Source organism: Lipotes vexillifer, unplaced genomic scaffold (genome assembly GCF_000442215.2).
Source record: "Lipotes vexillifer unplaced genomic scaffold, Lipotes_vexillifer_v1.1 scaffold1618, whole genome shotgun sequence".
NCBI lineage: Eukaryota > Metazoa > Chordata > Mammalia > Artiodactyla > Lipotidae > Lipotes > Lipotes vexillifer.
In genome coordinates, this window is record NW_006797412.1 from 173,729 (window position 1) to 186,687 (window position 12,959).

At 42.3% G+C, this 12,959-nt stretch overlaps 1 protein-coding gene across 1 annotated transcript in view; it reads right to left on the bottom strand.

Annotated features, from left to right (window-relative positions):
• Positions 1–1,567: 1,567 nt before the first annotated feature.
• VWC2 (von Willebrand factor C domain containing 2) overlaps positions 1,568–12,959 on the bottom strand; it is a 117,195-nt gene continuing 105,803 nt past the window's right edge. Inside the window, exon 3 of the mRNA XM_007469534.1 lies at positions 1,568–2,082. Within this exon, the coding sequence (XP_007469596.1) occupies positions 1,931–2,082 (152 nt within the window). The 3' untranslated portion in view covers positions 1,568–1,930. The remainder of the gene's footprint in view (positions 2,083–12,959) is intronic.

Genomic DNA, 12,959 nt, shown 5'->3' on the forward strand with positions numbered 1-12,959 from the left:
AGGCTGGGGCCATTTGTTGACAAAATCATACCTTGATATAACCTTGGCTCATAAAAATCTTCCCTTGGATGATGGAGAGATGGCTGATTTCTAGTAGCCTTTAATACAAAAAAGTAAGTTCTGGAAAGCTGATCACACCTGAGAGCGTCTACATGGTACTTCCCCTGAGGATTTGCATGGAAAGCTATGTGCAGAGCCCATTTGGCCCAAGGTGTTCTTGATAAACAAGATAAAAATTAAATATAAGCATATGTAAATTTCTTGAGGATCCAGTTAGTGGTGGCTTTGCAGTTACTAAGGTCCACAGTGGGTCAACTTTTTAGTGATGACAAAAGTATCCATTTTTCTTTGGTATTATTCAGACGTTAATGACTAAATGATTTCTTCTGTATGGAATGAAGCCTCTTTGACCACCCTTTGCTGACCTCTAGTTCAGCTCCCACCACGATGCACAGTGATTGATTTCTTATTTGTGTTGCACCAGAGGCCAAAAGTCCATGAAGGCAGGAAACCATGATTTATTCCTTTTTTTTGTGATCACAATAATTTGTACTTAGATGCTTAATTCACAATTTTGGAATCAATAAATATATGGGGGAAAAACTTTAAAGGCATTAAATAGTGACCATAGTTCTGCCTTTTCTCCCTAAACCTATGAAAGCTCTGGCTACCTTTTTCATCAATGTGTCAGGTGTTGATGTGATTGATAAAGGCAGAAATATTCTATAACATGCACTGATCAGATCAGCGTGATTAGCAGTGGCTTCTTTTATCCAAATGAAGAGAAGTGGAGTTGGTTTGGAGTGACATGTAACTCCAGGAACGTTGCCCGTGACCTTCGGCGCTGTTGTTTTAATATATTCAACAGAACTGCTTTCTCATGGGGCTCTTGCACAGTGACTAATACAGGGCTCTCGTTCAGGATTGGACTATGCCTGCCATGTAGGAGACAGGATCGTCCCCAGGAGAACCACAAGTCCATGCGCTAGAGAGGTGGGATGTCCGTGCCACATGTAGATTGCAGGTATAGGCTTGTTCAGGGGTTCAATTTCCCTTACCTCTCCTCCAGAGAAACAGGGGTTCCCCTATTTGACTGTGTGCTCCCATGTGAGGTACCAATGATGCAAATAATCCAGCCTATCCTGTTCCTCAGTTTGGGGCATGATGTAAAATCACGTTTAGAAGAGAAAATCAAGTAAGTGAAAATGAAATATCTGCATGCATCCATCAATGGCCCACGACGTGGGAGCTTTGAATGAACAGAAAATGTTTGTATTAGACATCTTTGTAGCTGCATCTCCCAAATGACTGAGAATGGAGATACTAAAAGCAGTAAGTTACAAGGAGGAAATATTATATTTGTGTGAATTCGATTGGATCTTCTAAGGATCGACACTATATATCTCTCTGTAATGAGACAGAATTTGGAGAGGATCTCAGAGAAAATCAGTTCCCTTATGATCCACTAACGGGTGCACTATTCCAAGATTCGTAGGAGAATCAGCGACCAGAAATAATCTCATGTGATGGAATCAGAAATGCAGAAGAAATGCAGGTACGCAGCAAGGACAGTTGACAACACAGCATTTTTAATCTGTATCTATAGAAAACATTTATAGAAGCTCTCTAATAGAGGGATTATAGAAATACATTTCATATATAATAGTGTACTTTAGTGTACTTACTGTGAAAATAGCACATTTATTTAGAAGTGGACTTTTTTGCCCAAAGTTCTTGTCGATGTTTTGAAATATGTCCATTTCCTTCTCCTGCAGTTGTTGTGACCAAGAAAAGAAAAAGTACCAACAGTTTTCCACGATTCCTCATCAAAAGTCTGCTCCTTCCGGTCGATGTTTCCCAGAGGCATCCAGAACGTTCAGATAGATCGGGAAAGGATCCTAGAAAACATCTGTGGTCCGTGAGGCCAGCCCTACATCTGCCGGCACTCGTGCCTGGTGCACATGGCCTGCCTCTCAATCCTCCAGGTGCCCTCCTCGTAGGTGCAGTGGCAGACGGTGCACTCGTCCGTCTTCACTTCCCTCCCAGCGGGGATGACAGCGGTCTCGGCAAAGCAATTTGGGCCTGGAAAGAAGAAAAAGGTTGCACTTAATTAGGGAGTTAGCTTTACCCTGCATGTTTTATCCACTCCCTTTCAGGAAGGACAGTGAAAAAGTTACCATTTCAGGACTATGAAGTGTTCCCACTTTTTTCCTGAAATGAAAGCCATGTTATTTAAAATGACACAAATGAACTTATTTACAAAACAGAAACAGGCTTATAGACTTAGAGAATGAACTTAGGTTACCAGAGGGGGAAGGGATATTCAGGGGGTTTGGAATCAATGGACATGTACACAACTGCTATATTTAAAATGGATAACCATCAAGGACCTACTGTATAGCACAGGGAACTCTGCTTAATGTTATGTGGCGGCCTGGATGGAAGGGGAGTTTGGAGAATGGATACATGTATATGTATGGCTGAGCCACTTTGCTGTGTACCTGAAACTATCACAACATTGCTTTTTTTATTTTTGCTTTATTTTTTAAATCACAACACTGTTAACTGGCTATACTCAAATATAAAATAAAAAGTTTAAAAAAATTTAAAAAATAAAATTTTTATGAATGACAATCCTGTGTTTTTCACCGACTGTGATTTTCAATATGGGGGCCTTCTACATGGGCTGGATCTGTAATCGTTTGATTCAATTAATTCCAAGTAATCATAGAAAAACTTGATTAATGGGGACTTTCAGAGAACCAGGCTTATCAGGAGAGAAAGCGGAAACAAGCAAATTGCTTGAAGTGACATAAATCCAGTGTTACCACCACACCTTTTAGAGCAGGTTTCAAAGGTCAGCTTACGGAACAACCACCTGGATGGCTCTAGAAACACCGGTTAGTGGTCCCACCCCCTAGCACTTCTGACTCAGGTTTGGGCTGTGATCAGGGAATCTGCTTGGATAACAAGTGCCCCGGTGATGCTGGTGCTGGCCTGGGGCCACGCTTTGAGAGGCACTGTCTCAGCATGAACCAGGGGTACATGGTCCACAGTTTTTCTTGAGAACTGAAGACCCCTCGATTCTTGATCAACATCACCTACCAGCTTCTCCACCAACAAGGTGCCATGTGTGCATCTTACTCCATGTAAAATCCAGGACACGAAGCAATGGTTATCAGGGAGATTTCCAGTGTGAGTTGTTTCGGTTGAAACAAATGGTTTCTGTGCTACAGTTCATACCACACAGTCATATGGGAACAACTGCTCAGCCTCCAAACCTTTCTCTGAAATGGAGACATCGGTCCTTACCGCAGCCTTGAACATAGGGCTCTCAGGCTCATCCTCCCTTCCTTTGCTTCTACAGCCTTTGATAGTGTGCTCACACCAAAGCACACCCAATGACACTGTATCAAGTCATCAAAGAGATGAAAAATGTTCATCTACAAAATTAAAAAACATAAATGAATCCACCAAAACTCTAGGATAAAAACTGGCTTTTTTGTAATTCTAGTCAGAATAACTCTAAGCAGAGTAACCCATGCTTCAGTGGCTTTGTCTTCTGTGTCAGCCAAACGGCAAGGATCAGGGCTCCAGAAGGTGGCACTGGAGACCTCACCCCCGGGCACCGCCCCTTCTCCCGCCAGGAGCTCCACTTTCCTTGGGCCCCTCCAGTCAGACCTGCCCTAGGTTCCTCCCCTGACCCCCGCCTGTCTCCCCAAGACCTCGAAGCATTAACAGTCATCCAGCTGAGGAGGAGCCCAAACACAGATCAACCCAGTTTTCTCTGTTGAGCACTGCTCCTGGGTTTTCAGAGGGCAGTGGTCTCTGCAGGTTGCTGACACTTCACGCTCACACGCCTGGAACCACTGCCTCTCAGGTCCCAAAGTCACTCCTGCATCAGCTTTGGTGAATCAGGATACTTGAACTCCAGACCCTCCCCACCTGTAGGCCAACAGGAGGTCCCTGATCTCCAAACCCCCCACCCAGCCCACCTCCCGTTCCTTGGCCTTGGACCGTGTCCTCGGCTCTGTGAGATCAGAGGCCAAAGGGCCACAGCAGCAGCTCCAGGTGGGACCCACCCCGTGAGCACTGGTCCCATTCGGCTCCTGGGATGCCCTGACTTTGATATTTGACACCAGGTCTCTTTGGTGTGCTTTTTTCTTTGTTTCTTTTTGTTTCTTTCAGAGTTTGATTTGAGGGTCCAATCGCCTTCTAATTTGCCCTAATATCTATCAGTGTGCTTTGCACGTAGAGGGTACTCCATAATTGCCCAGAAAACCTGTACCTTTAGATGCAGATATTCACGGAGAGTTACCTGTCTCCTCTTCAGAAAAATCTGGATTCAAAATCTGGTACCACTACTTACTAGTTATGAGATCTTGGACTAAGGGATTTCATTGTTCTGAGCCTTACTGGCCTCATCTGCAGAATGGGAATGCCATACATCACCGGGGTCCTGAGGATTAAACTAGAATAGATAGTACACTTCTGCCCTCAAGTTATTCAACAGTTCCTATCCCTCTTGCCTGAATTAATCTATGTCATTGTAGTAGTCACTTCTAATGAGTTTTTATTAGTATTAACATGTCTATTTTCTATATCACTGTAGGACTTTCGATCTTTCATTTTCAATGACTTGCAACCACTACAGTCTTTATTCTTTTTTATATTCAAATTGTCCCAATTTGGCTTTTGAGTAGCCCCAGCTTTAGGCCACTCCCCTGTGTCTTTCAGACACACTCCTTCAGCTGCTACCAGCCTCCGCCACATCTGTGCCAACAACGCATTTTCAGCTCACTTTGCCCACATCTGAAATCAGCCTTTTCTCCGAGGGGCCCAGATTCCTTTGATGGAGAGCAATATTGAGGATCCAAGGCCTGATTATTGCAAGTGCTCATTATTACTGGGGAGTCACTGCATCCAGCCCCTCTCAGTGGGCACAGGTGGAGACACACACATACACACGCACAGGTTTTAAATTGTGAGTTGACATTATTAGGATTCATAATTCTTTCTTCATAGATTTTATATGTGTACATCTTTTCTCTTACAATGAAACACTTCAAATTGAACATATTTATTTATGTAATTGATCCTATTAACTCTTTGCTTAACTCTACTTAGATTTTAAATTATGTACCTCGTCTTCCACTGAGACTCTTGTTTATTAAAATCACTAGCATATTCACCTATTCTCTCTCTCTCACAGTTACGTAAAAGAGTTTTAAAATGACACCGTAAGTGCTATTCCTAACTAACAGTAAGATTTTCTTAGTTCTTAGAGTTGGTGCCCTTTGTTCAGAAGTCACCCAGCCCTTCTCTCCACGTGGCTGTATGAACAGTGGTGTACAGCGTGAGCCTCGTTTGCCTCACTGCGTTCTCCCACCCAGCCACTGCGATGACCAGCTTCACTAACTCTACTGTATCCCCTAGCGTAACTTTCTTTAAAAGAATAAGCAAATTATTATTGATTCGTCTTTCTTTCATAAAAGGTAGCATACTCCTAACTCTACGTACTTGGCTTTTTTCACTTAAAAATATGTCCCAGGGGGTCACTCCACATCCGTACACACGGCTCGTGTGAGGCAGCGCCCCTGTGTCCCCGTCACAAGAAAGCTCAGTGGGCATTTGGAAACCAGCCTCCCAAACCCCCCGCCGTGAATACGAAATGCTTAAATGCTGAGAGCATTTATTATCATTTGCTTCAGGCAAGGAAGAGATATGGTAAAGTGAGGCTCACAAGAAAGTGCTGGTAGTGTATTAGTAAAATGTGTATTCACGAAGAAAAGCAAAATCCAACAAAAACACCAAGTGTTCAAAAAGATAATTTAAACACCTAATCCTAGACGTAGAAAGCAACAATTTACAGTTTGTCTCATATAAGAAAGTGTTTGTTTCATAAGCTTTCAAAATACTTATATATAAAGTCATCTCCTCATTACTGCTTAATGAATAGTGAGAAGAAACCCCGATTCTGGGTCTTCACTGAGTCTCAACTTTGGATTAAACTCAGGTCGAAGGTGCTACAAGCATCTGGACTGTCAGGTATTTGTGTCCCAGGCCTGTGATTAAAAAAGAGCAATTATCCCTGGTGAAAGATTTTACTGTGACATAATTTGTAAATTTTTGACCGTTGCTGCATCTGGATTATGTTATAACCCCTTTCCTAACCCCTCGTAGAACTGTCTGTGTAGGTTTGGACACCACGTGGGGACAGTTTTGTCTGATGTGGCAAGACTGACAGGAGGGGAGAGGGAACTGTGTTCCAAATTCGTGCGTTTTGTTCAAAAGTCACGTAACTCTTTTCTCTGTGTGGTCGTATCAGTAACACAGAGTTAGGTGGTACAAGTGTCGACCCTTGAAAAATTTATAAAATAAGCTTTCTTCAGAGATATATAACTGAATCACTGTGCTGTACACCTGAAACTAACACAACACTGTAAATCAACTATACTGCAATTTAAAAAAAGAAGAAAAATAAGCTTTCTTCATCTAAAATGATTTTAGTCTGAGTAGAGGGTTATTCACATGACTTTTAGAATTATATGCACTGTTGCTGTTTCTTCCTGCTTCAAATATTTACTTATGATATATTTCAACACAGTTACTGCTCCTGTACTTTGTAAATTCTTTTTGAATCAAAACCACATAAAAGTGTTTGGTAAATTATGAACATTTCACTAAAATATAATTTCTACAACCTATTAATATTTCTAAAACAGATTCCAATTACTGAAAATTTCTAAATCTTCCATCTTAAAAGCAATGTTCCTATAAATTAACCAAATTATGAGACTCTTGTACCCAACTCCCTCTGAATATGTGTATGTACACACACACACACACACACACACACACACATTATTTTCCTATGAACCATATTACTTTAAAATTTTTTTATTTTGAAGTTATAGATTCCAGTCAAACCAGGAAGTTGGTACTACAGGGAGAACCCGTGTGCTTTTCACTCAGTTTTCCCAAGTTACATCTTACATAGTTATAGCACAAAACCAGTGGGAGGAGCTGACAGGTACAGTGGGTGTGTGCACACCTGTGTCATTTTATGATATGCATAGTTTTGTGTGACCATCACCAGACCAAGATCCAGAACTGCTCCATCACCACCAAGATCACCCTCATGCCTCCGTTTAGAGTCACTGTTATCACCCTCCCCACCTGCTCAACCTTAACCCTGGAAATCACTATCCTTTTCATATCTATAGTTTTGTCATTAAAAGGATGTTATATATGTGGAATGGAACAGTAAGTGAATTCTGAGGTTGGCTTTTTAAACTCAGCATAATACCCTTGAGACCTTGCCAAGTTGTCAAAAGTACCAATGGCTCATTCCTTTTACAGAGAATTTGTTTCCATGCTATGGATGGACCCCACTTTATCCATGCACCTACTGATGAACATTTTGGATTTTTTCCCAGTTTTTTGGCTATCAAGGATAAAGCAGCTATAAAAATTCACGTATGTGTTTTGTGTGAACATAATCTTCATTTTTCTGAGATGAGAGCCCAGGAGTGCAATTACTGGAGCCTACAGCAGTTGTAGGTTCAGTTTTATGAGAAACTGCCAAACTGTTTACCAGAGTAACTATGAAATTTACATTCCAATCAGCAGTCAGTTTATTTGCATTCTCAATCATAATTACTTTAAAATTCTGGTTTGATAATTCCAACATGTCCTATCTGACTCTGGTTCTGGTCTCTTCAAACTGTTTGTTTGTTTGTTTTTTGCCTCTTAGTGTACCTCGTTAATTTCGTTTTGAATGGTCACCCATGATGCACTGGGGAAGAGGAACTACTCTAAATAGAACTTTAGTAACCCTGACAGCAAGGTGGAGGGAGGGTTCTCAGTCCCATAATTAGGTCTTAACCTTTTCGTATTTGCTTCTGGACTGTGAGCTTCACAAGTGTTTCTTAGCCCCCCACCTTCCCCCTTGGTTGTATGGATGGCTCCGGGGGCTGGAGTTGGGTATTTCCCTTCCCCCACTTCAATTGCGCTTGGATAAAACCTCAACAGGTTAGGCTCTAGTCAAGTTTCTCCTGAGATCAGAACTTTTTTAAAAGAACAGAAGGTTCTGAAATATTTCAGAAAGGATACGTACACCCTTCTTCTGTCAAAAGATGTCAAAGTTCACGTAACTGTGAGGACCCTCCATGTCTGGGGCCCCCGGGGGTTTTGACTCTCAGAAATTCGCCGCGTACGGGTTAGGTTTTCCTGCCCCGGCGCTGATTCGCATGGAGGTCTCTGCTCTGGTGAGTTTGATTCTCTACATCTGTCTCTACGTATCTCCAAATTTTAGGGACATTCAGTTTGCTTTGTGACCTTACTTCTCTGATGGATCTAAGAAGTGTCACCGATTTTTCCATTTGTTGAGCTTTTTACTTGTTTTTAGGATGGAGAGGTGACTGGAAATCCTACTGATTGACTTTTGAGCCAACTTTGCATTCCTGGAAAAAAAAAATCCCTTGTGGTCATAACATAAAATTCTTTTTATATATTGATGTATTTGATTTGCTAATAAGAAATGTTAAGAAATGCTGTTTATTTATTAAAGATATTGGTTTGTACTTTTTAAAATATTGTCTTTCATTTAGTTTTGGTATCAGGTTGGTACTGACTTCATAGAATGGGTTGGGAATTATTTCTTCCTCTTCTCTTGTTGGAAGATTTTATAGAAGTGATATTAGTTCTTTAAATGTCTGGTATTTTTCTCCAATGGAAACATCAGGACCTGGAGTTTTGAGGGGACTTTTAAAATTATGAATTCAATTTCCTTAGTAGCTTTCATACAGATTATCTGTCTCATATTGGGTAAGTTGAGGCAGCTCATATTTTTCAAGGAGTTGGTTCATATCCTCTAAACTGTTAAATTTATGTGTGTAGAACTGTTAGTATTCTTTTATTATCCTTTTAATTTCTGTGGGAACTGTAATGACATCTCCTGTTTTATTCTTAAAATTAGTAATTTGCATCTTCTCTATTATTTTTCCTGTGTTGTATTTAGGGTTTATCAGTTTTGTTGATCTTTAAAAAAAACAGCTTTTTATTTCATTAATTTTGACAACTGAATTTCTGTTTGCAGTTTTATTGACTTGTTTTGTTTTTATCGTTACTATTTTATTCTATTACTTTCAGTTTGTTTGCTTTTCTTTTTCTTTTTTATAAATTATTTATTTATTTATTTATTTAATTTTGTCTGCCTTGGTCTTTGTTGCTGTGCATGGGCTTTCTCTAGTTGCGGCAAGCAGGGGCTATTCTTGGTTGCAGTTCATGTGCTTCTTATTGTGGTGGCTTCTGTTGTTGTGAAGCATGTGAACATTGTGGGCTTCAGTAGCTGCAGCGTGTGGGCTCAGTAGTTGCGGCGTGTGTGCTCTAGAGCACAGGCTCGGTAGCTGTGGTGCACAGGTTTAGTTGCTCCGCGGCATGTGCGATCTTCCCGGACCAGGGCTCGAACCCCTGTCCCCTGCACTGGTAGGTGGATTCTTAACCACTGCACCACCAGGGAAGTCCCTGATTTTCTTTTTCTAGTTTCTTGAGTTGGTGATTTACATTACTGATTCGAGAATTTTCCTCTTTTCTAATGTAAGCATTTAGTTCCATAAATTTCTCTTTCAGTTCTACTTTAGCTGTGGTCTCATAAGTTTTGATGTGTTGTAGTTGTATTTTCATTTTCATGAAACACTTACTTTAAATTTATAGACTTGGGGGCTATATATATATATATATATATATATATATATACTATATATATATATATATATATACATGACTTCATTAGTAAGTAGGGGAATAGAGAGAAGCAGTTTTTAATCTTAATTAATCTAATTATAATATCTGATATTTATATGGTACTTTAAAAAATATGATGCATGCAGAAGAATTTTATAAATGGAAATGAGATTTAGAAGGAATAAACATTAGTCCAAGTCACATGGCTCATAACTAATTATTGATACCTTAAATTCTATTGCTGGTCTGGCTATTACTCAATGACGCTCAGGCAAAAAATGGCTAATTTCAAAATGAACACAGCATATAATGCCTTTTTCCCTGAGGAACAGTTGTTCAAGCAGGCAGTTGAGGGGCGTTGGCTACCCTGAACTTTTCTGTGCTGCTCTGACTTCAGAGCAAGGAGTCCCTACCTGTCGTTCACATCACCTGCACAGTGACTGACTCACAGTGTCAGAATAGCTTGTATCAGGCCCAGCCCAGGACCCGAGGTGCTGGCGGGGGACTCAACACCAAGGAGGTCTCTCATCCCCTTAGGAGCCCCACATCCAGTCTCCCGAAATGCAGAGTCTGTGTCAAGCCCCCAGTTTTGCCCTAGTTACCAGTGTGAGTGAAAAAATGTCGCTGCCATATCAGTACACAAAGGATGTTGCAGCCATCAAGCCATCACGTTACAGCGGCCCTGACGGTGAGCCCTGAGGGAACTCAGGATGGAAACAGGATGCCTTCCAGCAGTCAGCCACTGCAGCCACCCCACCAATGGTGCACCCTGAGGGGCTCCAGGATGGAGAAAAGCAGTGTGCTGGCCCCAGGTAGCTGAGGTGCAGAACAAAGGGATGATTTCAGTGAGCCCAGACTCTTGCACCTTCCCATGCATAGAAAAGTTCTAAATTCCTTAAGTTGAAATGCCTGGTTTTCTTTAATTAACAGTAATCTTTTGATGTTCCCACTACCTGGTCTTTGTTGCAAAAACCCCTATATATCCTGACTCCCCCTTACCTCTTTGGAGCAGTCCCTCAGAGCAACCCGAGAGGCTGCGTCCCGGGCTTAAGTTCTCAGTGCTGTCCTCCAAATAAAACGTAACTCTCAACTTTTAGGTTGTGCTTTTTTTCTATTCTTCAGTTGACACCAGCACAATCCAGCCCATGATATCATGTGTCCACTGACCTGACAATAAATTGGGCTGAGGCTCACAAATTCCAAACCTAGCCTGAACCTGCGGGGACATATGTAATTAAGCGTCCCTCCTGGGTGCTCTTGTGTCTCCGGCAGAGCTGCCTGTCACAGTGCCACCCTCAGGGGCCCTCAGGGTCTCCCCGCCAGGGAGGAGGGAGGGTCATCACAGCGTCTAGCGCTGCACGCAGCACAGAGCTGGAACTCAGGGCATGTACAACTGAGTTACAGTTTTAGAATTAAATAATGAATTGACACAATGAAACTAAAACTGCCATGGCTACACAGAAGGGTAAATTGCCAACATGCTTTAGATTTTTACACGGAATGGTGGAGCCACAAGAAGACAAGGCGTTAATGAAGAGAGGCCTAAGTGGGTGCCTGGGGGCACCTCCTCTCCCCCCATCAGGGGCTAAGCACTGAAGAAGAGCCCAGCACAGCAGGACAGTAGGGCAGCGAGGGAGACCCAGGCAGCCAGGAGCCCAGCATTCGTCTTCTAGATCAGTGATACCTGCTTCTGCTCTGCCTCGTCTTTTTAGCAAACCGTCTACTGAATTCTTAATTTGTTATTGCAGTTTTCAGTTTCAACTTTTTCAGTATAGCCCAGTTCTCAGTGAATTTCTCCAACTTTTCTTGTCTTCTTGTGCATGTTAATCTGTTACTTTAAAAAACTTCTGAAATAGTCACCATATCTTGATAACCTGTGAGTCTCTCATTTCCTATTTTGCTTTTCTCTTGGTTTTGGGTCATTTGGTATTTCTTGGCTTGCCTGGCAATTTTGAATTAAATAACAGATACTGTGAAAGCAACATTGTACAGGCCCTGGATAGAGCCTTTTGGCTGACAGAGTACAGGAGGGCTACAGTGATCTGGCCGCGAATGCATTTGAGGCTTTGCTCGGGTTGGTCTTTTCCAGCCCCCAGCTCACTCCTAGGGCACAGCCTTTCTTGAAGTCTTGGTTGAAAACTCCTGCTGTTTGCTGGGGGCCCTCCACATGCTCTCTTGAGCACTGTAGTCCTGGCAGGTCTCTGCAAGCTCCAGCCACCCAGCTGCTGCTTTCTGCTCGGGTTCTGCTTCTCTTGCCTGGCACATTACAGCTTCGCAGTCTGCAAATGCCTTGTAGGAAAATTACATGAAGAATTTTGGCCTCACTTCTTTGTGGTTCCCTCCTCTTCTCAAATGCAGCCTCCCTCTCAGTTCCCAGCCTCCCTGGCAGCCCCAACACCACCTTCCACCTCCCAGCTCAGCCAGAAGCTGCCACCCTGGGCTATGGCTTTCCGCAGGACATCTGTCCCTGCTCTAGATCCTGCAAATGCCCTGAGCAAACACTGGGTAGGTGAGTATGGAGCTTAGCTCAGTGAGCCTGCCTTTTCTCTGACAGCTAGACCTCCAGGTCCTTTGCACTCTGATATCTTCAAGCCATTTAAAAAAAAAAAAACTGCATGTATATTTTATCCAAACCTTAGAGTTGATCTCACTGGGAGAGTTTTTCCACACAGTCCACCATGGTGTGAATGAAAAATGTCACTGCAACATCAGTAAACAAAGGATGTTGCAGCCATCAAGTCATCACGTTACAGCGGCCCTGACGGTGAGCCCTGAGGGAACTCAGCATGGAAACAGGATGCCCTCAATCCAGCTGTCAGCCACTGCAGCCTACCCCAGCGGTGCACCCTGAGGGGACTCAGGATGAGAAAACACAGGACACTGGCCCCAGGTAGCTGAGGTGCACATCAAAGTCATGATTTCAGTGAGCCCAGACTCTTGCATCTTCCCATACGTAGAAAAGCGCTAAATTCCTTAACTTGAGATGTCTGGTTTTCTTTAACAGTAATCTTTTGATGTTCCCACTACTGGTCTTTGTTGCAAAAACCCCGCTATATCCTGGCCCACCCTTACCTCTTCATAGCAGTCCCTCAGAGCTATCTGAGAGCCAGTCTGAGCTTAAGTCCTCAGTTTCGTCTGCCAAATAAAGCAGAATTCTCAATTTTTAGGTTGTGCAATTTTTTTTTTTTTTTTTTTTTTTTTTTTTTTTTTTT